Source organism: Thermobia domestica, chromosome 7, assembly GCF_964235325.1.
Source record: "Thermobia domestica chromosome 7, izTheDome1.hap1.1, whole genome shotgun sequence".
Lineage (NCBI taxonomy): Eukaryota > Metazoa > Arthropoda > Insecta > Zygentoma > Lepismatidae > Thermobia > Thermobia domestica.
This window is the reverse complement of record NC_137460.1, coordinates 223,465,676-223,490,954: the sequence shown is the minus strand read 5'-3', so window position 1 is coordinate 223,490,954 and position 25,279 is coordinate 223,465,676. Positions and strand designations below refer to the sequence as shown.

Below are 25,279 nucleotides of genomic sequence, written 5' to 3'. Positions count from 1 at the left end.
TAATGTGGTCCAATGCCATGTTAATCAGGTAAATTGTATTTTATTGAAATATTTCGATTAATTTTATAATACGAGGGCCGTTCAGAAAGTAAAGAACGATTGCGCATCGCGCTCGGCGCTGACCCCTCACCATTGCCACCGCCTGCGCAGGAGTTATTTCCTTCCTTCACCTCAGTGTAAGCCGAGTCTCAATGTTGTGCGGTCACGCTACTTGTTTTTGCAGCGATTCACAATAGCAGTGCCAATCAAAAATCCCGCCAAATGTGAAGTACGGAGTGTCATTCGCTTTCTGAACGCGCAAAAAGTTAAGCCTATTGAAATTTATAGGCAAATAAAGAATGTTTATAGTGATGGTGCAATTAACAAGTCATCAGTGAGGAAATGGTGCATTATGTTTAATCAAGGAAGGACCAACGTGCATGAAAAGATCGGAGTGGGAGGCAATCACTTATTACGAAAGAAGTGAAGAATCAAAGAAAAAAATCCCGAAAACGTCACTTATTCCCGAAACTTACGGAATTTTTGGGTGGAAAACAGTTCATAAAGGATGAGAAACTCAAGCAAGCAGTGACAGCCTGGCTGATGAGCTGCAGATCTTTAGCGGCAGATGAGTATAACATCGGCGTTGAAAAACTGGTTCCACGTTCTAACAAGTGTCTTGACAACTATGGCGATTACAGAGAAAAGTAGAGTAAGGTCCTGTGGTTTTGTAAATAAAATTTTGTACTGATATCTTCTGTTTTTATTTAACCATGCCAAAACGTTCTTTACTTTCTGAACGACCCTCGTATATGTGTAGATTTTGTTCAGCTTAACGTTCTTAAATGTAAGACACCAATGTCCCCAAAACTCAGTTGTACCAAAAATGATTGCCACTAGTAGTGAAAAGAATCTTTAGGCAGGTGGTCTATCTGATATCATAGGGCAAAAAGCAGTGACCGATCGCCAGATTCCTAGGAAAATTCGAAGCTAACTTATAATGGAAATGTACACTCATGTCCAAAATTATTGTCGCATGTCTATTATCACCGACCCGAAGCTCATTTTTCCGAATTTAAAAAGACATTGGAAAAACAGACTTAATTTCAAACTTTATTAACCAACCCTCGTATATAAAAGGAACAATCTCGAAGCCCTTCGTCAGTTTGGTATTTCGTGCAGTTGTGTTGGTAGGCTTCACTTCGATTTTTACGGCCATATATGGTCGAGAAACAGGACTTTTGTTCACGTGATAATAACGTGCTTGAAGACTTCTTTGTTCCCTAACTTTCGGGACATTCGCATTACCACCTACGTACTGTGGCAAATGAGTGCTGATTGGACGATGACTTTGCTCCTGAAGAAAAGCTAACAACATGTAAACCATGTTTCGGCAAGGGGAACTCCAGTCGTGTCAACAACGAGCAGGATGTACGACCTCTTGAGCTTGCCAACCTTAAACGCAAAATTGGGTGTGCTATTTGAGTTGCGCGCTTGCATTACCGAAAGTTGGCTCCCCTCACTCTTTTGGGTTGAGCGTAAAAAATGATTTCATAACCATATAACGGAGAGTTATAGTGAAATGTCTTATTACTAGTAAAGTGAAGTTCTTAGTTTTGTTAAACAAGTAAGCGTCAGATCCTCAAAAATCGTAAAAGAATTGCGCCAGTATGGATAATTATTGAACATCGCCAAGAAGAAGATTAAGGCAAACTTTTTGGGCTTAATTGACGCACCCCCAAGCTTATTCCGGTTCCAGTACAAAACTTTTGTGGATTTGTTGTCCAGTGGATTCAACTCCAGGACCCGAGTGATATCAGCTGACCGATCGAAGATTGACTGTGAGTAAGCGAAACCTTAATTAGTTAACCAGGTCATATAGCCACCTCTTCGTTGAAAGAAAAAAAAAAGGAAAAAATGAAGGGTTGAAACAACCAAAAAATGTCAAACAAAAGTTATTCGTTTGCTTGTAATCTTTTAATGTTCTTTCGTTTTGTCTACTTCATATTCAGTAACTTTATATTTCTTACATTGTTTAACTAGGTTTTTTGTAATTTATATCGTAGAGTATTCGTTAATATTTATGCTGAAGTTAATCATTTACACATATTTCTATTTTACGGTACTTACGTTTTATTGATCTGTGTGCCCAGCTTCGGTTTCAATAAGATATAAGTGCGGATGTAATCGTGATTTGCCGTAGTAAAGCTGGAATGAATGCAAATGAATGCTTAAGTTTATAGAATTTTAACAACGGCAAAAAAAAACACGACTATAAATATGTTGTAGGAATATAATTTGATAATGCATTCGCCCAGTATTTCTTATAATGTTAGTATGTGTATAATCGGCAAAGACGTGTATGTGGCAAATTTCATGTCAAAAGAGCAGTAAATAAGAACAATAAAACGAAAATAAAACTTCATTGTCCATTTAGCAACATTTTGATTTACTCATTCTAATTTTCGTATTTATAATTCTTTTCCTATGAAATTTACTACAAATATGCATTTACGGATTATACACATAGTATCAATATTAAAAGTACCCTGCAAAATCATTATCAAACTATATTCTTACAAAAAGACAGTTATAGATATGCGACAATCATTTTGGACATGAGTGTACGTATAGAATTTTTTTAAAAAATATTAATAAATAAAAAGAATCAACGTACAGTTTCTGGATAACTGGTTATCTCACAAATAGCAATGTAACCTGTTCTATAAACTAGTTCCATTGAAATCTGGATTTTTTAGGTTCTAAATCCCAGTGACTATCGTGCAAGACTGTCTTTTTGGATTAGCATTGTGGTACTAAGCAGTGGAAACCGTGAATTTGTGGGTGAATTCGTGCTTCCATGTATAAGGCTACTTTCACATTTTCTGGAAAAGTAAACCCATACGATTTATTGCGGATTTAAGACGTCCAAAACCTGAGTGAAGTTGCTGAAATTGAATCCATAATGCATCACCTCCTCCTTCCTTTTTTCTCTTTCTTCTACAGTAGTGACTGGATGAACATGTCTTCGTATGTTATGACCGAGTGGCTTGGGCATTAACTAAATAAATAGTTGTCTACATTATTCTGCGCAATAATATATCAGTATAAGTAATTCGGTTTAACAGTATGCTTCAGTCAGAAATAAAAGTAACATTCGTCGATTAATGTACAATAGCTAAATTGTTGAATTTATTTAATTCTGATTAATGATAAACTCACAAAGAAAACAGTATTATTTAATGATGACATAATAGTTAAAAATATAAATTTTTCTATCATTAAAGTCATACAAGTACTTTCTTTCCTGAAAGAAGGCTACTACTCGCTATGTGTTGTCAATCTTTTCATGTGCAGCTTATCGGTATCATTATAACTTTCTGTTAATGACAGATTTCTTGTTGCAAGTCTGTTGCCTATCATATTTATCTGGTAATTAATATTGTAAATAGAGCGTGCGAACACTCGTTTAGGTAGTATGCTTAAAAAGTAGAAATGTTTTACAAATTTTAAATTGAATTATTCTCCAGATTGTGGAAACGTGTATTTCTTAACTCCTCTATATATGGATACTGATTTTATGTCACTGCAAAACTCGAGTTGTTGACAGTCCTTACTCATTATTTAATTATTTTATTTCAGTGTGGAAAGTACCACAGTGTCGTGATGATTTAAATCCTGATACAGAGTACCGAAGTGTGGAACATTGTCAACAAATTATGGCTGCTATTAAGAAGATGTACCTAGTATTATGTTACTATCTACATCGAACGGATCCTAAATCGTACATAGAGAAGCATAACTCAACAATCGACGAGTTGAGTAAACAAATAGTAAGTATAATGCTTTATGAGTCTATGCTGCATTCCTGTGTTTAATAGTTAAGACTGGGATGGAGTAATGTGCTTTCTTCTCAATCGAGAAATCCTGAATTCGGCTGCACACAATGCACAGAATGCTAAATATTGGTGATAAAGGATTGCAGGTTTGTGTCAGACCATTGGAATTTGTGCCAGATAGTTCTCGGTTCCATCAAGTTTCCTATTTTTTCCCACTTTATAATTTCATCATATAATCTTTTACTTTAGCTTGGATGGCATAACTATTATACAGTAGGGTGTCTATCGGTCACGAAATCAGAAAACGGTCGTGAAAGTCAAGAAATTTAGCTTTTGGGTCACGATTTCTTTATCTGTACAAATATAAGCAGAGACTGGAAAATTTTGTTCTATAAAACGTCAACATTTACTGCTAAAAATATCTGTGATCGGCTTTAGACACTACCAATTCGCAAGCAAAGCACGCTTCTATCGCATGCATGAAAATTTGGCGTAATTCGCACCCAAATTCACTCTTGAGATTGTCCTTCAGCTGGCATTATTGAGCAGTGGCGATGCAAATCGCCGAAACTACCTACGCATCTAACCAGTTTATTCAACTGTGAGAAGACACCAAGTTTTTATCGCTCCAGGGAAGAACCTTTGAAAGTAGAGATAAGATAAAGATAAGTGCTAAAGAATGTAGGTACTGTTATTAGTTTTTGAATGTTACGAATTTTTATGGTATGGTAAAGGTCACGAAATTTCATTTTGGAATTTTAGTAGACACCCTGCATCCTGTACAGAGAATTTCATTTCGTTCTCCTAATTCTCTAATCATGTGTTTCTCTAACTAAGGCAGATTCACGGTAGAGAGTTAGACTGACGCATGAATTGATGTGTTCACGTTTTCCGCTTTTCTACTTGTTCTCAGGCTTATCTATTAATGATCAAAATATAACGTATTGCGTTAGTTATTATTTTTTTTTTTTTTTCCTTGGATAAAGGTACAGAATCCGTGTAAGTCTTGTATGTTTACTACATATGACAATAAGTGTCGTATTATTTTTTGTAGCTATTACTATTTACATGCTTTGATTGTATCGAGAGCTCCATAGTCTCATGGCTAGCTCCGTTTACTTCCAGTGAGCGTGTTCTGAACTGAAAATCTGCTGAAGGTATACCATATTAGATGCAAACTAAATACAGCCATTCGAACTCCAATTTCGAGCGGTCCCCGATTCGATTTCTGGTGGGGACACTCGATCGAGAAAGTATGAAAGCTTCTTCAGGTCAGCCATTCTGAGTGAGGTTTTTTCGGGTTTTTCTCATTCACACCAAGCAAATAACGGGATGGTACCTAATATTCAGGTCACAGGCCGCTTTCTTCCTTCCCTTTCCTCGGATAGGTGATCGCCGGAGGACGTCATCCTTCGTACGTGACGGTCTAACATGGTCATAAATGCCGAAAGCCCAGAAATCTAATTCCTAATCCTAATCGAACTCTGTTTTAATAATAAACTCTATTTCTTCTTAAGCACTATAAGGACATAAATCAAAGTTACTTGCTTGTTTACGTAAATTGAACTCACTTTTTCAATATCTTCCTCTTCTAAGCCTTTTCCTTAATTAGCTGGGGTTGAATTTTAGGATTGCTGTCCTCCCATCTGTTTTTATCTAACACACTTTTTCAACAGTACGTCAGGGCAAGGTGTTCAACTCATATAGCCTCAGTGTTGTTAAAATACTTTTTTAACAGTGAGGCTATATGAGACGGAAACCTTGCTTTAACTGTGAATCCTAACATGTGCTCCCACTAAAGAACTTGACCATGCGTACAGAAAAGACACATTCTAAGTGCTCAGCTATTTGAGATTCATACATAAGTTACTGTTAACACAGGCACGTAGCCAAGGGGTTGGGGGGGGGGGGTCATTCAGTCAGGGAGATTTCAAGCTTCCGAAAGCCTAGTGCCGTTGTGTAACAGCGTGGACATTTTCTATCATAATTTTTCGACATCGCGTCCTTTCAATATCAAACATTTTATTTCAAAACAATTTTCTACTGCTCCTGTAACCTGTCATTTGAAACAGACAGTAGTTGACGGAATATTAAAAACAAAGATATATATGTGAAAAGAAAGTTCTGTTAACATGTGATTCAACAGGAAAACGAACGCAGATATTGCAAAATATTTTACAACACATTATTGAGTATGTACTTTTTATAATAGTTGAGGTCATAATAAAAGGAACATTGTTATATTTGAATAAACAGAGGAAGGATGTAAATATTTTATAATCTTTTTCAATAAGTTTTTTATTTTTTATTTTACTCGAGATATCTTCATAGTTTGTTAAAATACTTACCAACATATCCTCACAAACCAATATATGTTGATACAGGGTGTCTACTGGTCATGAAAGTCATGAAAGTCATGAAAAAGTCATATATTTTGCTTAGTGGTCATGAAAGCCATGAAAAAGTCCTTTATTTACCCAACTGGTCATGAAAATCTGAAATCTCAGAGTATATTTTTATACTTCACACTTTTATACCTCATACTGCATGTACTGAAACAGTTGTATCAGGTCAGTAATTGTGAGAATTTCCCCCACCAGTTAGTGCTGGCTAACTGGTACTTTACTGACTTCCTAGCTGCTCCCCATTTCATCTTCTAGTCTCTGTAATATAGTAACAACTTTTTACTGTCCAACTTTCTGATCTGCTATTTCTTTACTTCTAAGAAATGTAAATTGTGTATTTTTGGGCCTTTAGACTTATGCAAATAATATTATTCGTTTGAGTTTGCAGATTTTAAATTTGATGATCTATTTTTTTTAAACGAATTTCTTTTATAATTTGTTTTGATTTTGGGCAGTTCTCTGAGTGCTTAATTTCAGACAAATTTCTGCTAGATGGATAATTATACTCAGAATTAAAACTTCAAATACAGTATAGAGTGATTCACTGGTAAGGGCAGGCCCGTATTTAGGTAAGTGCTATTCTGTGCTCGACCACAAGGAGGCAGAATTTTAGATTCTTTCTTTAAGATTCACAATAAGTGATATTTAAGACTAGCAACCCGCATAGTTCCGATGCACCACTGATGGTAGGGGTTTATTATTACTAATGGTAAATTTTTTATCGCCATAGTCATGAAAATTTGAACAAAAAAGTCATGAAAAGTCATGAAAAAGTCATGAATTTACTTTCTGGTATTCCAGTAGACACCCTGTGATAGTAAAGTAGTTTAGATTGATCGAACTCCTGGGCCTTCAGAATTTCATGTCACCCCCCGTTACGAAATCCTGGCTAAACGAACCAATATATGTTCCAGTAAAATTGTTTAGAATGATCGAGCCCCTGGTGTGATGACCACAGTATTTCATGTCACGGACCCCCCCCCCCCCTTCACGAAATCCTGGCTACGTGCCTGCTTAACACTAATGTAGAGAATAGCTTTGCTATGCCAACATCTACATCAATTATCTTAATACCAACACCACTTGGCGTAACAGCCCTTTTTGTGGGCCTAAGCCGCTTCTACGCCATCTGTTAACCGATCTGCTGAACTACGCCCAGTCTAGCGACAAACACGTGGTCAGCGCATTGTGTCGTCCTGTCTCTAAGTCATATTAGGAGCTTTCTAGAATTGGTGGCCGTCACGTCTTTTATTCACGTGACTCCTTCAGATTGCTTCACGACATTGAGTGGACACCAAAAATTGGAAATCAAACCCGGCACCACGCGGACATGAGTCTAACACTCTAACCACTAGACTACGGTGTCCTCGATTATCTTAATATACAGGGTGTTACAAAAGTTTGTCACAATATTTTGGGAATAGATTTCTCACATTAAAATAAGAAAAAGGGTTCATATAGACCTGTGGTCGGAAGTGCATAGTTACGTAGTTATAAGATACTGTAAACTTTAGAGGTCCATAGTTTCACTACTATAGGACCGGTCGTAGTCAGGTCAAGACATCACTGAGGAACTAGTATGTAAACTACCCAAGTATCTATCTTTCAGAACCTCCGGCACTTGTACAATCATTTTTAGAGAGGCTGTTTATGAGTATTTGATCATTCTTTATCTATCTCTCGAAAAATTTATGTGCAACTACTGTGCATTCTTAAACATGGATATTTGGATAGTTCACATACCAGTTCGTCAGTGCTGTCTTGACCCGACTATGATAGATTCCATAGTAGTGCAACTATAAACTTGCAAAGAGTTCACTTGTTTCACGGCACCCTATAACTCCGAAACTATCCACTTTTGAGCACCTAAAGTCACCAAATTTTGTAGACAAGTAAATCTTCACCAAATCTAATCGCGTACGAAGTCAAATTTTCGACTCGCGGGGGAATTAGGGGAGTCAACATTTAAAGTATATATATGTGTGTGTAGGGGTTGGGCAAAAAAATCTAAAACGTTTGCAAAAGTATGAAAATCATACCTAGTGTGGTGTGGGGCCTTCTTTTACGTCCAAAACAGCTTGGATCCGACGTGGAATGGACGTATACAGCTCCTGAATCGTGGTATGTGGAATTTTGTACTATTGCTCCTCCAAAACATGCTCCAGTTCCGTAAGGGATGCTGGTGGAGGGTAATGAGACCGAACACGCCTTTCTAACTCAGACCACAATGGCTCAATGATGTTCAGATCTGGTGATTGTGGGACCCAGGGGAGGTGTGATAGCTCTTGGTCATGCTCCTCAAACCATGATTTCACAGTTTTTGCAGCGTGACAGGGTGCCAAATCATCTTGGAAGATGCCATCACCATCAGGGAACAATATTTGGGCCATGGGTAGAACCTGGTCCCCCAAAATGGCCTCATACGCCTTAGCATTCATCATTCCATGCAGGGACCTGCAGAAAACTACGATATCACTGCCCATACTGTAACATAACCACCCCCGTGCTTTATAGTTGGAAGCAGACAGTCTGTATCATAGGCTTGCGACGGTGTTCTCCATACGTAAACACGACCGGTTGTTGGAAACAAGGTGAAGGTCGATTCATCGGACCACATTACGTGTTTCCACTGCTCATGGGTCCACGCCTTGTGGTCCTTGCACCACTGGATACGCCTCTTCGTATTTACTGCTGTGACCAGGGGTTTGGAGATAGCGGCCCTGCCATGAATTTTCATTTTATAAAGTTCCCGTCGCACTGTTTTCGATGAAACCGGGTTCTGTAGGCCGGAATTGAGTTCAGACGTAATTTTGATTGCAGTGGTCTTCTTTTTAGCTGCTACAATTCGTTTTAATGCCCTCTGGTCCCTATCTGACAGAATTGTCTTTCGACCACTGTTGTGCTTTGCAGACATCGTTTGCCCATGAATTGTGTATGCCCTCATGACATAGGACACAGTGCCTTTCGATACCTCCCACAATGTTCGCCACTGAAGCTTCAACCAGACGGGCATCAACGATCATGCCTCTTTGGAAGTCTGTCAGGTCGCCCATTTTACTGCACCACTTTCACACCACGACACTCACAGGTAAACTGGTTACTGCTGACGGAAGAGGAAGGTCCACATGACACATTGAAAACAAAAAACGATCGGCAACCGCAACACGTGTTGTACAGTGGAGGGCCAAACTAACGTGTCCTGTATGCAGTGCTTTTAGATTTTTTTGTCTATCCCTTGTATATATATATATAGACAGTTAACCATATTGGCTGTGTCGTCCAAGTTACTGGCCTAAGAATCGATAAGGATGCATTGCTCGTTGTTATATATTTCACGCATTCCTTTACTTTAATAAAATTTTATTGAAACATACTTCCAGTGCGAAAAACAGGCACTTCTTTTAGTGGAATAAATTAAGTTTGGTCACTTAAATTGGCAAAAACCTGACCCTTACCTCTGACTCTCAGGCCGATAATTCTACCTCTTGAATGACCAGTGAAATGGTCATTTTTTTCTCTACGGAGGCACAGTAACTCAGTGGTAGAGCGTTTACCTCTGGTGCATGTGGTCCCTAATTCGATCCCTGGCCAAGCTTGTGGTGGACATCATCATGTCCGTGGGTTTTCTCTTGGTACTCCCGTTTCCTCCCACTTTCTCATTCCATCATCATTCACTTGTCTTAATTATCTTCTTCCTTAGCCGTAAAAAAGGACAAAGACGTAGGACGTTAAACTGAAATATTGCATTCCATCAATTGTTTTCTCTAAATAATCGTGTGAAATTTGGGATATTCGAGTCTCAAACCAGCAACCAGGTTATTTCATTATTTGATCACGAATCGTATTATTGCCTTCAATGCACTCATGTATAGGTACCAACTGGACGTCAATATTTCTGTACTTAATGTGCTTTTGTAACTCCTTAATACTCTTCTGAGTAAACAATCTAAACATAATCAGCTATTAATGGTAAATCAGTTTTAAATACAGATTTTTTCCAGAAAAAAAGTAAATAAGCTTTTTAAAGACAGATTTTGAACAGCGTTGATAACTTGTTTGTTAGTGCATATTTTGATTTATTTATTTATTTTTTAATATTGAATGGCTAAAGCAATTACTGGAGATATTATATGAATATGTAAAATCGACGAGTGTGTGAAAAGTATGTTTTTTTGAAGAAAGAAAAAAAAAAGCTTAATATGGTAAAATTTTGATTTAGGGCGATGATTACTCTATGTAAATTATTAGCAGTAAAATTAATATTGCATGAAACTTGACTCTGGCGTTTACAGCAGTGATGTCTGTGCGTGAAAATCCTTAGTTTATGTTTACACATAAACAACACATAGAATATGAAATTTTTCAATACTGTAAAAGTTTTAACATATTGATAGTTGGAAAAGGGAAAAGAACATAGTGAATAATGGGAATGATGGAGGCCGATTAAAGATTATTTTTCTCTAAATCTAACTATAAGTGATAGTGTTCGCGGTGTCAGGGAGAATTTATTTACTTAGCCGTGGAAATTCAGGGAAATCAATTATCAGAATTCCAGTATAAACCATGTACATGTTATTATCTTAGTTTAAGATGCTGGTAGATATTATTTGCTTTTCCACATATTTAGTACCATTGTAAAATAGTGTACTATAAAAGAAGTGACCATGTTTGTTATAAGTAACCATCATTTTGCTTCTTTGTATTGCTTTGAATTTAATAGATTTTCAAATGTGTGTATGACACTTTGTTCTTAATTCCTTTCAGATGGTTGCAGATTGCTTAGTGAAACAGTGCACCGCAACAAAGGCAGGCCATAGAATTCCGGAAGAAAATTACCCTCCGTGGGAATATTTGCAGCCAGAAGTTCTCGAAAGATGTCACAAAATGATCAAACAGATGTTTCGCTTATTGCCATCTCGTAGTGTATTCAGTTTAAAGCCAAATGACTGGATAGCAGAGAATAGCCAGTGGTTAGATTTTATTCTTCTCTTCCTGGAAGGGAAATACAAAGAATTAATTACAGTGTTGCGATTACCAGCATCTACAGGTAAAATATATTCTAGAGAGTATATAAGTTGAATTATTGTAAATATATTGTTTAAGGTTTTGAAATTGAATGCACTGGAAGAAGTAATAAGAAACAAATATGCTTGAAATCCTAATCCTAACTTAAAATCACGGGTGCTTCCGGTTGACGTGGAAAGTTGAAATTTGGCATGATTGTAGCTTTCCGGAACTAACCCACAAGACAATTGGCAAAAGTGAATATTTTTAATTTTTAAGGAGTCTAAAGGGGGAATGAAGAAATTCTCCAAGTTATTTAAATGGACCTTTTTTTGATGTATAATGTCATGTTTTAGGTACTTGGAATTGAAATAACAACTTGAAATGGGGTATGCTTGCAGGTTATCGTTAGCGTTACCTAAGTAAATCACTAAAAATGAAAACATTCCAACTTTAGAGTGGTTTTATAGGGAACTGAAAAATCTTTCCCGTGTTATTTATATGAGACATCTTCTACAAAAATTATTGGGCATTTCCTGTAGTGCAACAATGATTAAATTTAATATGATTGTAGCTTTTCGGGACTAACCCATAGGAAAATTGCCAAAAACGAATATTTTTAATTTTTAATTCGTCTTAAGGGGGATGAAGAAATTCTCCAAGTTACTTGAATAGACCGTTTTTGGACCTATAATCTCATATTTTAGGTACTTGGAATTGAAATAAAAACTTGAAATTCGGTATGCTTGTACGTTTTCATTAGCGTTACCTAAGTAAATTACCAAAAATAAAAATTTCCAACTTTAGTGTGGTTTTATGAGGAAGTGAAAAATCTTTCAATGTTATTTATATGAGATACCTTCTACAAGGCACTTCCGACAGGATTAGAATGATGAAATTTGGCATGATGTAGCCTTCCAGGCCTAACCCATAGGGTGTCAAAACTGAATATTTTTAGTTTTTGGGGAGTCTAAAGGGAAAATAAAAAATCTCCATGTTATTTAAATGGGCGTTTTCTTGGGATACAAAATCTTACCTTTTAGGTAGTTGAAATACAAAAAGAGAATAGAAAGGCTGATACATAAGAGATGCAAGGCCTTAGGCCGAGCAAACATAGGGGTCTGGGGCGTAGCCCAGGTCGCCAAAGGCTAGTCTTTACATAAAATGTAATACTTAGGTATATACAGCACCGTAAAAGAGTAGAAAGGTGAATAATAAATTGAAATTAAACTATGTTGTATTATTTATTTTATCCTTGATTTCCGGACTAAGCCAAAGAAGACTACGTGTAATGAAAGACGATAATACAATTAATCATGAAAGAACAACATCTAACATATATGCTTTGAGGGGATTGGAACGAGCGACACACAGGTGCTGTGATCGGCAGTTAAATGCTTCAGATCCCACGGCCGTTCAAGCCGGCTATTTAAATTTTGTATCAAATATGAGTTCCATTTGCACTCTTCCATGCAATACTCTGTATTTAGGCATGCTATTTCCAGAACATAACACCTGTGTCTGTATTAGCGAGTAGTTTTTTTATTTATTTATTTTTTTTTTTAAATTATTTTCTCTTCGTTTTTAAAACTTATTATTTAAGTATTGAAACTTATATAGAAGCATTTTAAAAATAATGAGCTTTGTATTTTACAGATTTACGAAAATCGAGCATGTCTAAGCGACTAGAAAATTCCAAGAGGAATAAAAGTAAGCCCACAATTCCAGAAAATAATGCAGAAAAGAAACAGGATGACGACGAGAAGAAGAAGTCTTCTGTTAGAGGTCAAGACCATGAAAATATAGAAGAAAGCAAGGAGAAAGTTGAGCTAAGAGAGGAAAAAATAAAGCAGAACCAGAGTGAAGACAAGAAAGAGATTGAAACTAAGAGGAACAAAGATGAGAAAGAAGAGAAACAGAAAGAGACTGAGGTAAAAGAAGTGGAACTCCAATCTGGAGACTCGAAAAATGAAAAGAATGACAAGAAGAAGCTAGAAACTCCATCAAAAGAAGCGAAATCTTCGAATGGAGTAAACGAGTCAGGAGATGCTTCAGTAAATACAGAAAAGACCAACAGTGAACAGGAGTCTACCAATGCAGGTACTCCAAAGAAAACCCCATCTTCAACTGGAGCTATTCCCAAAACCAAACATAGAGAAACTACCAAGAAAGAACCAGCACCAGATGTGCCTAAGGGTCCACAGAATGAAACTATGCAAAATAATGAAACTACGAAAAAATCTCATGGTAAGTTAGCAATATTTTTTTTTTTTTTCTAAATCATACAAGTTTTACTCAACATTGTTGTTTTCCATCTATTATTATCCAATAGTACGGTATAGTCCAATTGGTAGTTTTCCACGTGTTCTTCGCTGATATTCAATTCAACATGTAAGTTGTTACATTGATATAAAAAATCAGCTATCCAATATTACGAAGAAATGTGCGAGAAACAAAAATCTGATCAAATTCTATCAGATCTCTCTGGTCTTGCCTTCATTATTTCTAGGATTGATTAATTGATCAAAGTGATTGAAATTGAATTATTTTCTTTTTTAATTTATGGTTTAAATGATATTTATTTCCTTAAAACAAAAATAAAATGCAGTATTTCTGACCATTCGTGGACGGAGCTATTCCCAAAACCAAACATAGAGAAACTACCAAGAAAGAACCAGCACCAGATGTGCCTAAGGGTCCACAGAATGAAACTATGCAAAATAATGAAACTACGAAAAAATCTCATGGTAAGTTAGCAATATTTTTTTTTTTTTCTAAATCATACAAGTTTTACTCAACATTGTTGTTTTCCATCTATTATTATCCAATAGTACGGTATAGTCCAATTGGTAGTTTTCCACGTGTTCTTCGCTGATATCCAATTCAACATGTAAGTTGTTACATTGATATAAAAAATCAGCTATCCAATATTACGAAGAAATGTGCGAGAAACAAAAATCTGATCAAATTCTATCAGATCTCTCTGGTCTTGCCTTCATTATTTCTAGGATTGATTACTTGATCAAAGTGATTGAAATTGAATTATTTTCTTTTTTAATTTATGGTTTAAATGATATTTATTTCCTTAAAACAAAAATAAAATGCAGTATTTCTGACCATTCGTGGACACTAACTGACCATTCTCACTATCCTGTCATTTTAGGGAAATGGAACTTGCCATATAAACTATATATATATAAAAGTTAATAACCCATGAATTTTTGACAATGTAATTGAAACGTCTACATATCTATCCATATCTCTAGGATATGCATTTTAATTAAAGCAATATGATAGAAATTCAGCGTGAGGTAGGTACTAACTCTCTTCAAAAACTCATTTCAAACTGTGAAGTATGTATAACGGGCTATTATATATCACTATTCTTTCTAATCATCATGAGAAAACAGTTGAACTGTTTGAAATGAATTTTTGAATAACAGCTGACCCGAACCGAGTTTTTATCGTGCTATTTTCATTAAAATACATACCCTAAGGAGGGGGGTGGGTGGCGCTGATGGTCTGTTGTCTGCATCTTGTAGTGACTTATAGTGCATGTACGTGGTATTGTTTGTAAATAAGAAGACTTGTTATTGTTTACAAATAGAACCATGTGCAAGATATTACAATCTAAAATTTCTCTTACATTTCGCTCTGTTTTGGAAACATTTTATTGTGAGCTTTAGGTATTTTGTTAGAAGCTAATACGAGTGGAGCGTACAAAGTTAAAGCTACAAACGGCTATTTCGGGCATGATATTAGTTGAACACGGCAATACAGAAAGTCGTTTCACGTCCATAGTAACGAAGTTCGAACTCACCTCACTTTATGTAAAACCGTGACGCCACCAGCGATTGTGTTCCACGTGATATCCCTGTCTTGCAGCAATGGGCCTGGAGCGGAGTTTTCATTGCAAAAGACTGCGTTGAAGAACACTGTTGTCAAAACGACCCCTTTTCCTCCTGACAAGTTTTCCAAAGACCCTCAATTTTGCGGGGACGCGTGCTTCTCAAGGTTCGTTTCCACAACGGAAACCAACAAAATTCCATTTTGAATTTTAACAGGGATGTCTGTAAAGGGTATTGCATGAATGTCTGGTTCCATCAACAGGTACGGTGCACTCTTTTCGGCGATTCAACATTGCGTTGATGCCTTCCTTCTTTGGCACCTGGAAAGCCTTCGTCTTGCAATTTTTAATTATCTGGCTATAATTATAACCAGTGTCGGAAGAGGCCAGATGTACCTTTCCCAGAAGACTGGGATTGTGTAACCACTTACGTATACACGATCCGTCGTCTTTGCAAATCAATACACAATACTTTAGCATTTAGCACTACCAGCTCTAGTTGATCTTGCTGTGAATACATGCTGCTCCCTGGTGTTCGAAATCGATACCGTAAACGTGACTCGATCTTCTGTCACTATTCAGATAATTTATTCTTTTCTTTATTATGATGTTGTGGCAATGTGTTTGAAATAGAAAACTTCTGGATGGCGTTTTTAACTTCTTCCTCCCGTTAAATTTTAACGGCTTTAATAAACTACGTGGAACATGAGCTCAAAAAAACTACAGAGTGGCCCAAAAGTAGGTATACAGTCCTATATTGATCAGTCATGACATTTTAATTATTTACTTATTGTTATCCATGCAGGTATTGAATTAGTTTCTTCCTAATCTGTTCATAATTTATTTTCACTTATACCTTAAGCTTGGAACAAATCAAAGTAACTACATTCATTATCTTAATAAATTAAATTGTCATAGTTCATGGATGCAGGTCTGTATACCTACTTTTGGGCCACTCTGTATGTAGAAACATACAAATATGATTGAAGTTTTAGTTTAAGCATAAATTATAATTGAATTTTGTTCCATGAAATCTAAGTATTACATTTTCAACATAGTTACTATTACCACTGCTAACTTTTTGCTAAATCATTTTTCTTGTTGTACATTACTCTAGTAGCTCTAGTAATAATTTGCTGAAACTATAAAACCTATTACATCCACCTAATTGTCCCTTTTCTGACATATCGAGTAACTCATTTTCTTTTATTCTTGATTTTTTCTCTTCAGAATGTAGTAATTAATTTTGTGTGTGTGTGTGTTTTATAATAAGCAAAGAAAAGTGGAACGTACTGCTATTTCTTCATTAAAATTGAAGTGTTGTAGCCGCCGGTACATTTAATTAAAAGAACCATAAAGTAACATCCGAAATTAAATGATCCGGAGACCAACAAACCCTCACAACAAGTGAAAATTTCGCTCGTTGTCGGCCAAGGTAGCAAACAACAGAAATGCGCTTCCTCGTAACTTGCTCAGAAACACAAATAAACCATCTGCAACGAAAGCTAACAACTAACGACATGCGACAATAAATGAAGTGGAATTAAAAATCACAATATTTATTAGACTCAGGCCTATTACTCATTTATACCTACAAAGTATATTACAGTATAAAAAATTGATTAAATATTCGTCCACTGTTCTTTCAAAATAACGATACTTAAATAGTTATCTCAAGATGTGAAGCACATTTTTCTCCTTCTTCTTTCTTCACGTTAAGAGCCCACTACTGGCTCCTTCTGTAGTCGAGTTCCAAGTGAACGAGTCGCTCCTGTTGCTTGTAGGTCATAACTGTTTCGTAGGGTCGTCAGTTAAATAGCAGCGTTGCCAGTTTGTAGTGTGACGTCATTCGGGTGACTGTGTTTATCGCCTGGAGAGTTCTGTGAGGGGACTACTACAGTGTTCAGAAAAAGCTCAAAATTTTCCCAGCAAAAAAGACGTGGAAAAAACTTTGTTTCAAAAAAAAATTCCGATCCCTTACATCTCTGTTTTCACCAGCAAACTACCACCGCCGTAGTAGTTCCGTCGTCTGATATTCTGCGGATCGCATCTTGTGTTTAACTCCCGGTAGATAAGTCTAACTTGCTAATCTGTGTGTAAATTGAACATTGACTTATCTAAACAGAGCGTATGACCTCTACCTTTTGTTCCAGTCATGATATTGATGAGAGAGTACATGACATCATCTTCGTGGTAGCCAATGGCATACAGACTACAGGTCGTCTTTCAAAGAGAGATCCTGAGCTAAACTTCGAGACGCAGTACATGTTAACACAGTCTGCCTAATGATCGCAGCAATCTATGAAACCCGTGGAGAAGGTAGATTAGCGCTTGGCAGTTACAACTAGATAACGGCCATCTTGTGGATCTTGCGACGCATCACCTTTCCTTTGAGATAAATTCCACAAGCGTTACAAGCACTTTTTCGAGATATCCCAGCGAAAATAGTTAGACGAGCGGAAAAAGTTCTTAAAAAACTGAAATTTTCAGGATTAGCTCCTTACGTCAAATACAATAAAACTTCAAAACTCCCAAAATATCCCATGTGAGCTTCATCCTCAAAATGGCGGTCAAAGATGGCCGCCATTCGATATGCGCTTGATTTTCTATTTTATCCTTATCTGGCAAACTAATAAGGATATTCTAATTTAGAAGGCACCATTTTGTTCTGCAGGAACTATACTTTGGTATCTGTTATACATTTAAAGAAAATCAGACTCAGAACGGTTATTCGTGATCAAAGTTGATCATTTCGGCATTTTAGAAAGACAGTCTGTAGAATTTTGTGCTCAAGCTCCTAAACCATTAGAAAATCGTGAAAACATGTTCGTGTATTTTTGATTGTGCGTTTCATAAGCTACATTTTTAAAAATAGATAATCTAAATCGAATCATCATATCCGCCCGAGCCCCTTTTTGGGCGTTTGTTTACTGGGTTAGATATATTCATGCCTCTGTATACTTGTGCCTTTGTCTGGCGTGTTTCCATTCGACCAATTGCTCACTATTTGATGTAAATGCGGTCTTTGATCTATGAGGGCGTTAAGTGGACACTACAGGCATTGAACAGTACCTGTTACAAACATCTTCCTACTTCAGCTGCCATACAAACGAAGAGGGAGTTAGCACTGTGTTAACATCATTGTGGCTCTGCCAATTCTACACTGACGTTCGTATATTCTTAACCAGTAACACTTCCGAGACGTTCCTTCCGCAAAACACATATTAAAAGCTTTTCCCTTTAATGTTTCACAATGGAAGAGCGGTTAAAATAAGAAAAGAATCAATAATATTAATTTAACAAACTTTTCACGTATATATCAAGAAAAAAATCTCACTATCAACTAGTGGGCAAATTTCCAAGATGGTCTAGTCTACGATCTTAAGAGTGATTTTTTTAATAGTCGTGATTTTTTAATGATTTGTGCCAATTGTACTGTTCCAACTGATGTAATTTCAGTTCTGTAGAGAATGTATAATTTAAGTATTTCGATATGGATTCTAAATAAATTTCATTGTTAATTGTATTTATTTATTACATAGGCGTGCCTGCCCCAAGGTCTTGCGCTTACTGTCAAAAACCTGAACCTCGCCCTAAGGCGTATAAGAAGTGCCAGAAATGTAAAGAGGAGAAGTTTGAGAAACCGAAGATTTACTGTGGAAGGGATTGTCAAGGTATGTTCGATTATTCAGTACTAATAGTCATATTTTTTCGTACTTAAGGTAATTGTCATTTATATGCAATTGTTTAGCCTTTTATGATAAAAATAAAAAGTACTAATTACTCTGTTCGTTGCTCAGGATAGTGGAAAATCTATATGTTAAAATTTTCTTTTGAACGGAACGTCCCGAACATTCGTGTGCAAAATCTCCTGGTACATTTCTATTATTTCTTCGGCATATCTTCTTTGCCGCAGGATAACATTGATGTACATTGATTTTGCTTTACGAGGGAAGGGACATGCGTGTTGTTTATCAGTCAATCGATACATGATAATACTTTAAAATATACATTCCAAGGCGCATGACAGTTAACAGATTTTTCGGCATGCATACACATTGTTTCCCATGAAAGTGGAACGTCTTCTAAATCTACAAGTAAATCCCCTTAATGACTGTACTGTGTGTATGCAGAGACAATTTTTTTCTACGCACCGCTCTTTCGTACATGATAACCTTATCATTCCACGTAGCTCGATTTTCCGAGGCAAAGATTGTGTGTGTGTTTGGCTAGTGAAATGTAAGTAGTGCTGTAAAATTTCCGGATATTTTTTTCATAATTCGTATCATGAGGATCCCAGGGACTTTAACATTAACTTATCTTTATGGAAGTGACAAATTAATCTCCACAAAGAATTCAACATCAGTATAATTATGGCCATGTTCCCGTTATATTCGCAGTGCGGAAACACGCTGTTCTGTAGATAGTTTTATATTCATTGCTTTTCAACTAACTAGCACTAACAAAGCAGGGCTCACATAAACAAGTGCTTCACCCCGCACAAAAGTCTCGTCTTGATAGTGTCAACTGAAATAGGGGAACTACTGTTCTAGTCAGGTAGCTACTATGCTAGTCAAACCATAGCCTAAGAACTACTAGTGCTAACGGATTTATGGGCCGTATGATATGTGTATAAATTTGAGCAGTCTTTCGTCTTTTCAGTTGAGTATGATTATTCTTTTTCAAATTATAACTCTTTTAAAATCGGATGAACACTTTGGAGACACCCTGTATTTTACCAGACATCACTTAATTGTTCACATTAGAGTCAGTTTCCGGGTTCGATTCCCGGTGGGGCACTCGGTCGAAAAAGTGTCAAAAGCTTTCTCAGGCCAGCCATCCTGAATAAGGTTTTTCTGGGTTTTCTCCATTCACACCAGACAAATGCCGGGGCGGTACCTAACATATAGGTCACAGGCCTCTCTTCCTCCCTTTCCCCGGATAGTATGCTCGCCGAGGGACGTCATCCCTCAAAACCTGACGGGCTAACAAGGCCATAGATACCGAAAGCCTAGAAATCTGAATCCTAAATCCTTTAGTCAGTTTCATCCTCAAACAAATAATAATAATTTGTGTGTCTGTTTCTATCTCCAGTTCGCTGCAAGTAGGTAATATATATGTGAATAGAAAACCTGGAAGTCTGATGGCATAGTTTCTGACGTCACAGTTGTTGGACTCCTTTTCGAAAGACACAAGACGTAGAAAACAATAAAAGTTTATACCACAGATAAAGTACTAAATGTAGTATTGCTAATAAAGGAAACAAACAACCAAGGAGGGAAGTTTTAATAGTTTAAAGTAGCAGTGCCTATCTGTTCACGATGTCGATTATTTCGAATCCGTATCCTGTTTCGTTTATTCTGTTTTTCCTCGTCATTGATTCCATCTTTGATTTAAAATTCAACTGTGGTATTTTTATTATAATATTGCAGTCTTCCATAGTCTGTCTTCCTCGATTGCCATGTTTATTTTACCATAGTTAACAGATAACCTTATAAACTTCACCTTGCTGTTTAGCGTCAATAAAATGCTTTTATACATTAATACTTAAAGATTAGGAATACAGAAATGTCAAAAGACAAAGACAAACTATACGAAACACCTGGTAATAACACAGTTACTATCGTATGTACCCTCGTGAAGAATATGATATATATGCGGTTGCAATGGTAATATACAAGGTGTACAACTTTGCTTCGCCGTTTTCCGATAGGTGGCTACAACGGTAAGTAGCGGTCGAAATAAACAGATCGCAGACGTCAGGCAGTTAGCTTGGACCTCTGTCAACATAACCCCATTCAAGCATTAGTCGATTTGTGTGTGCCTCGTAAAGTTGTTCTCGATATCAAATGTCAGGTTACAAGCCAAATTCTCGCCATTTGCGGGAGGTTCTACTTTTTTGCTTTAATATGAAGAAAACTGCGGGTGAGTCTCATCGAATGCTCTCAAGTGCTCTCGAATGCTCTCACAATGGTGAGGACACTATTAGTGAGAGAACGGTGACTTTAACGTCGAAGACCGGCATAGTGGTGGAAGACAGAAAGTTTTCGAAAATGCAGAATTGGAGACATTGCTGAGTGAAGAACCGCGTCAAACTCAAGAAGAATTGGCACGATCATTGGGAGGAACACAGCAAGCCATTTCAAAACGGCTCAAAGCCATGGGTATGATTCAGAAAGAAGGAACTTGGGTCCTGGATGAGTTGAAACCAAGAGACGTTGAACGGCGTATGTGTGTTTGTTAACAGTTGCTTCAGAGGCAAAACCGGAAGGGATTTCTGCATCGCATTGTGACCGGGGACGAAAAATGGGTTTATTACGATAATCCTAAACGCAAAAAATCATGGGGATATCCCGGCCATGCTTCCACGTCGACGGCCAAACCGAATATTCATGGCTTCAAGATCATGCTCTGCATTTGGTGGGACCAGCTTGGCGTCGTGTACTATGAGCTGTTAAAACCAAGTGAAACAATCACAGGTGATCGTTATCGAACGCAATTAATGTGTTTGAGGCGAGCATTAAAGGACAAACGGCCGCATTACAGCGAGAAGCACGACAAAGTGATTGTACAGCACGACAACGCTCAACCCCACGTTGCAAAAGTGGTCAAAACGTACTTGGAAACGTTAAGATGGGAAGTCCTACCCCACCCGCCGTACTCTCCAGACATCGCTCCCTCTCATTATCACTTGTTTCGATCAATGGCGCATGGCCTGGCTGACTAGCACTTCCGATCTTATGAAGAAGTCAAAAAGTGGACCGATTCGTGGATCGCCTCCAAAGATGAAACATTTTTTCGAATCGGCATTCGTACGCTGCCCGAAAGATGGGAGAAAGTAGTGGCCAGTGATGGACAGTACTTTGAATAATGCCTGGGTAAGCAATTTGTTTCATTAAAACGTCATATTTTGGAAAAAAACGGCGGAAACAAAGTTGTACACATTGTAGAACAGCGAAAACCAACTTGTATCTTGCTGGCAGCGCAGAGTAGTTTCTGGTGGTGGACGTGAGTGTGTGTTAGCTCTGAAAACTGGTACAAGACTGCATTTGGTGTACTTCCAACCAGTTAAAATTATTGAAGGACTAGAGCGAGGCCAAACACAAATGTCAATGTTGGAGGAGCTAAATATGCCACAATGAATCATTTCTCGATTGTGGTTGTGTTTCCAGCGGGACTAAATGGGCCACGACGTTTCGATGGTGGACGTCCAAGGGAAACAACGGCGACATTTGCTAGGTATCTCTTCGCCGCCGTGGGACCACTGTTTCCGAGCATACAGTATATAGACGGTAACATCAAATGGGTTATATATGCAGAAACCTGCAGTATGTGGTACCTTGATCACCGCTCACAGGAATCGCGTAAGCATGTATACCGTACGCCGTTACTGGACACAGGAAAATATGTTTTACATTGTTGAGAAATGAGTCTAGGTTCTGTTGCGCAAAGTGACTGTGGGAGTGTTCTCAGCTAGAGAGAATCTAAAACCCGCGACAGCCCCTCCAATATCCGAGTATGTACAGTTATGAGAGAAGTAGGGTCGTAGTGTGGAGTGGGTTTGTTAGGAAGTCATGCACGTGTTCTATGGGAAGCTTTTATGGGAAGCGTTTGTGCAACACTGCAGTGGCATATCGTAACTATTTTGTGAACAGTATGCCAAATCGCTGTATGACTTTAAAGTCCAGGGTAGTTACACAGAGAATACTAAACATTTAGTAATAATAATACTAGTATCATATATACCCCCAACATCTTAAGGAAAGGAGTGACACATCATGAATACAAGCCTCGTGATTCCTCCACAGTAAGTTTTTTTTTTTCTACGGACTTTAACTAATATTTTCTTTTTTTTCTCTACTGTACTTTTTCGTTTATGTTGACTGGCTATATTTTGCGCTACTTTAAATTATATTTTATCTATGTAGGGAGTAGATAGCTTGCTAAGTGAACATGAAATTTTAAATCATGCTTTAAATACTATTTTTGCATTAGGGGACGTGTTTAATGTATGTGAAAAGAAGGTATAATCATATATGTTAAAAAGTAGACGCATTGTGTAAAATAAACCATAAGACTAGTTACCTTTATTATTTGATACAGAATTGGGATTAACTTGTACTTACACTTTACTTTTGCAGTAAAAGATTGGGTCGAAAGACATCGTCAGGAACATATTGATGCAATTGGAACTGGATGAAGCAAAAGAGATGCGTAGATAACGAGGACAAATCTCGAGGATATGTACGCCCCATCGCTTCCGGTGGTAGTAAGATTGCATTGTGTTTATGTGGTGGGCGTAACGGTATTTGTGTTATTATATGAAGATCGTTGTGTGTACTTCGTACATCAATAGACAATTAGATTCCGAAATGAAAGCAGCTGTAAATAAGATAACTTTATAAACCCTTAGACAAAAAATCCAGATCATTCTGTTTCATAGAAACTTCAATAATTATTTCATAAAAGTAAATGTTTTCATTCTATATAGTTTTGTTTCCTTATTTAAAATTTTTTAGTGTAATTATTATTTGATACATATACGGAGTAATTTTGCTTACACTTCGTCAAGACAAATTTATGTTAGTGGAAAAGAGTTTTTTCTTTTAATTTATATATATGGATATTTTGTTTTAAATTGAAAAAGTATAATTGGAGGTATTTTTTACATTTCAAGGTAGTATTCCTGTATTAATATCCTGGATTAAAGAGGATGTCCAGGCTCCGATAGGAATTATTTACTTTTTCCTGAATACACTCGCGATCTCACATAATAAGATAAAAAGCTGAGTAAACTGAAAAGTCAAATTCGGAAACAATCGAGAGAGCTTTTTCTAATGGTGGCGTTGCTGTAGGAGTGCATGTGAAGATGAAAAATTTCTTGTAGATCATCTGTTTCCGATGGGTGGGATTCGAATATCATTTCCCTAAATATTTAGTTGATAGGAGAAAATTTAGGACATTGCAATACATGTACACGAGAGTCCCGTTCAATCAAATCCTGATTAACCCAATTTCTGGGTTAACTGAATCACTTTAAAAAAAACAACAACGAAGCCTTTACTCGTGCGCGACTTTTACTTAAAATCATTAGCAATGAGTACAGTACAGTAGTTATTTTGCAAAGAGTAAGTTCAGTGTTACGATGGATTAGCTGCACTTATCTGCTCCCCATTCCCGCCTATTTTTAGCACATGTATGATGATGTACTATAATGGTCAAATTTACTTGCTAGTTGGGATATGTATTCAATTTGGTGCAGCTGATTTTACTTTATATTAAAGGAAACATTACCTGGTTTCCCTGAATTTTCGTTCAACCGAAGCACCATCGGTGTTGTTAAATTCAGTTAAACCGGACTTTAATATATATATATATATAAAGTGAGGGATGTTGTAGAACTATAATAGAAAGAAAACATGGAAGATGAAGGAGAGAATATGGTAACACGCCACTAATTTCATTTTACTTTTTTTATTTTAATTAATAACCGAAAGATAATAAAGGATATACAAAAATTAGGAAGTGAGTAATGTAGTATGTGCAAAATTTTATTAATTAAACTAATAATTTAATGACGTAGTAGGATGCATATTAATAATTATAAATTGAAATTACATTACTATTCTAGTCAGATTCCTCCATTGTAGAGACGGTTAAAAGTTTCTTGTAACATTTTTCAAAAACATGTTAACAACTCATTACAGTGTTTATAATTATTTGCATTACTTTTCAGCAATATTGTTCAAACTGACTGAACTGTGAATCAGTTTGTCCTCACAACTTAGTTTTAAAATGTTAGCATATCCGAGTCTCTACTCCTAATTAAACTTTCTCTATTTTGTTTTCCTGTAGTAAAAATTATTCAACTCTGTAAACCGATCTCCATGTGGTGAAGAAATAGGGTTTTTACATACTTCAGATTTATTTACTCACACTCCTGTTGTCTTTCGGAACCTGCAAATGAGTCTGTAGTTTTACAATCATCCTTAATGTTGTATCGCAGTTTAGGAACTACCTACTTTTAACACAGTTTGGAAAATATTGGTGAAAAGTAATATCATTATTTACAAACACTACAATGAATTGTTGACGACATGGTTTTGGGAAACTTAGAAAAGGAAATAGTGATTTTCGATAAGGAAATTTTAAAAGCGGTGATCTAAGGAATCTTTAAATTGTCTCTACAGTGGAGGAAACTGGCC

At 36.7% G+C, this 25,279-nt stretch overlaps 1 protein-coding gene and 1 long non-coding RNA gene across 4 annotated transcripts in view; both read left to right on the top strand.

Annotated features, from left to right (window-relative positions):
* Positions 1 to 13,521, top strand: part of LOC145690714 (uncharacterized) — a 163,465-nt gene extending 149,944 nt beyond the window's left edge. For all 3 annotated transcript variants that reach the window (XM_081765882.1, XM_081765883.1, XM_081765885.1), the window contains exons 20-22: positions 3,622 to 3,812; positions 10,988 to 11,270; positions 12,884 to 13,521. In XM_081765882.1, coding sequence (XP_081622008.1) covers positions 3,622 to 3,812; positions 10,988 to 11,270; positions 12,884 to 13,506 — 1,097 coding nt within the window. In that variant the 3' untranslated portion in view covers positions 13,507 to 13,521. The remainder of the gene's footprint in view (positions 1 to 3,621; positions 3,813 to 10,987; positions 11,271 to 12,883) is intronic.
* A 303-nt stretch (positions 13,522 to 13,824) lies between these two features.
* On the top strand, positions 13,825 to 24,126 carry LOC145690715 (uncharacterized). The gene is made up of 3 exons (XR_014132263.1): positions 13,825 to 13,974; positions 18,617 to 18,748; positions 23,216 to 24,126. It is a non-coding gene; the product is annotated as an uncharacterized LOC145690715 (long non-coding RNA).
* The last annotated feature ends 1,153 nt before the right edge of the window (positions 24,127 to 25,279 follow it).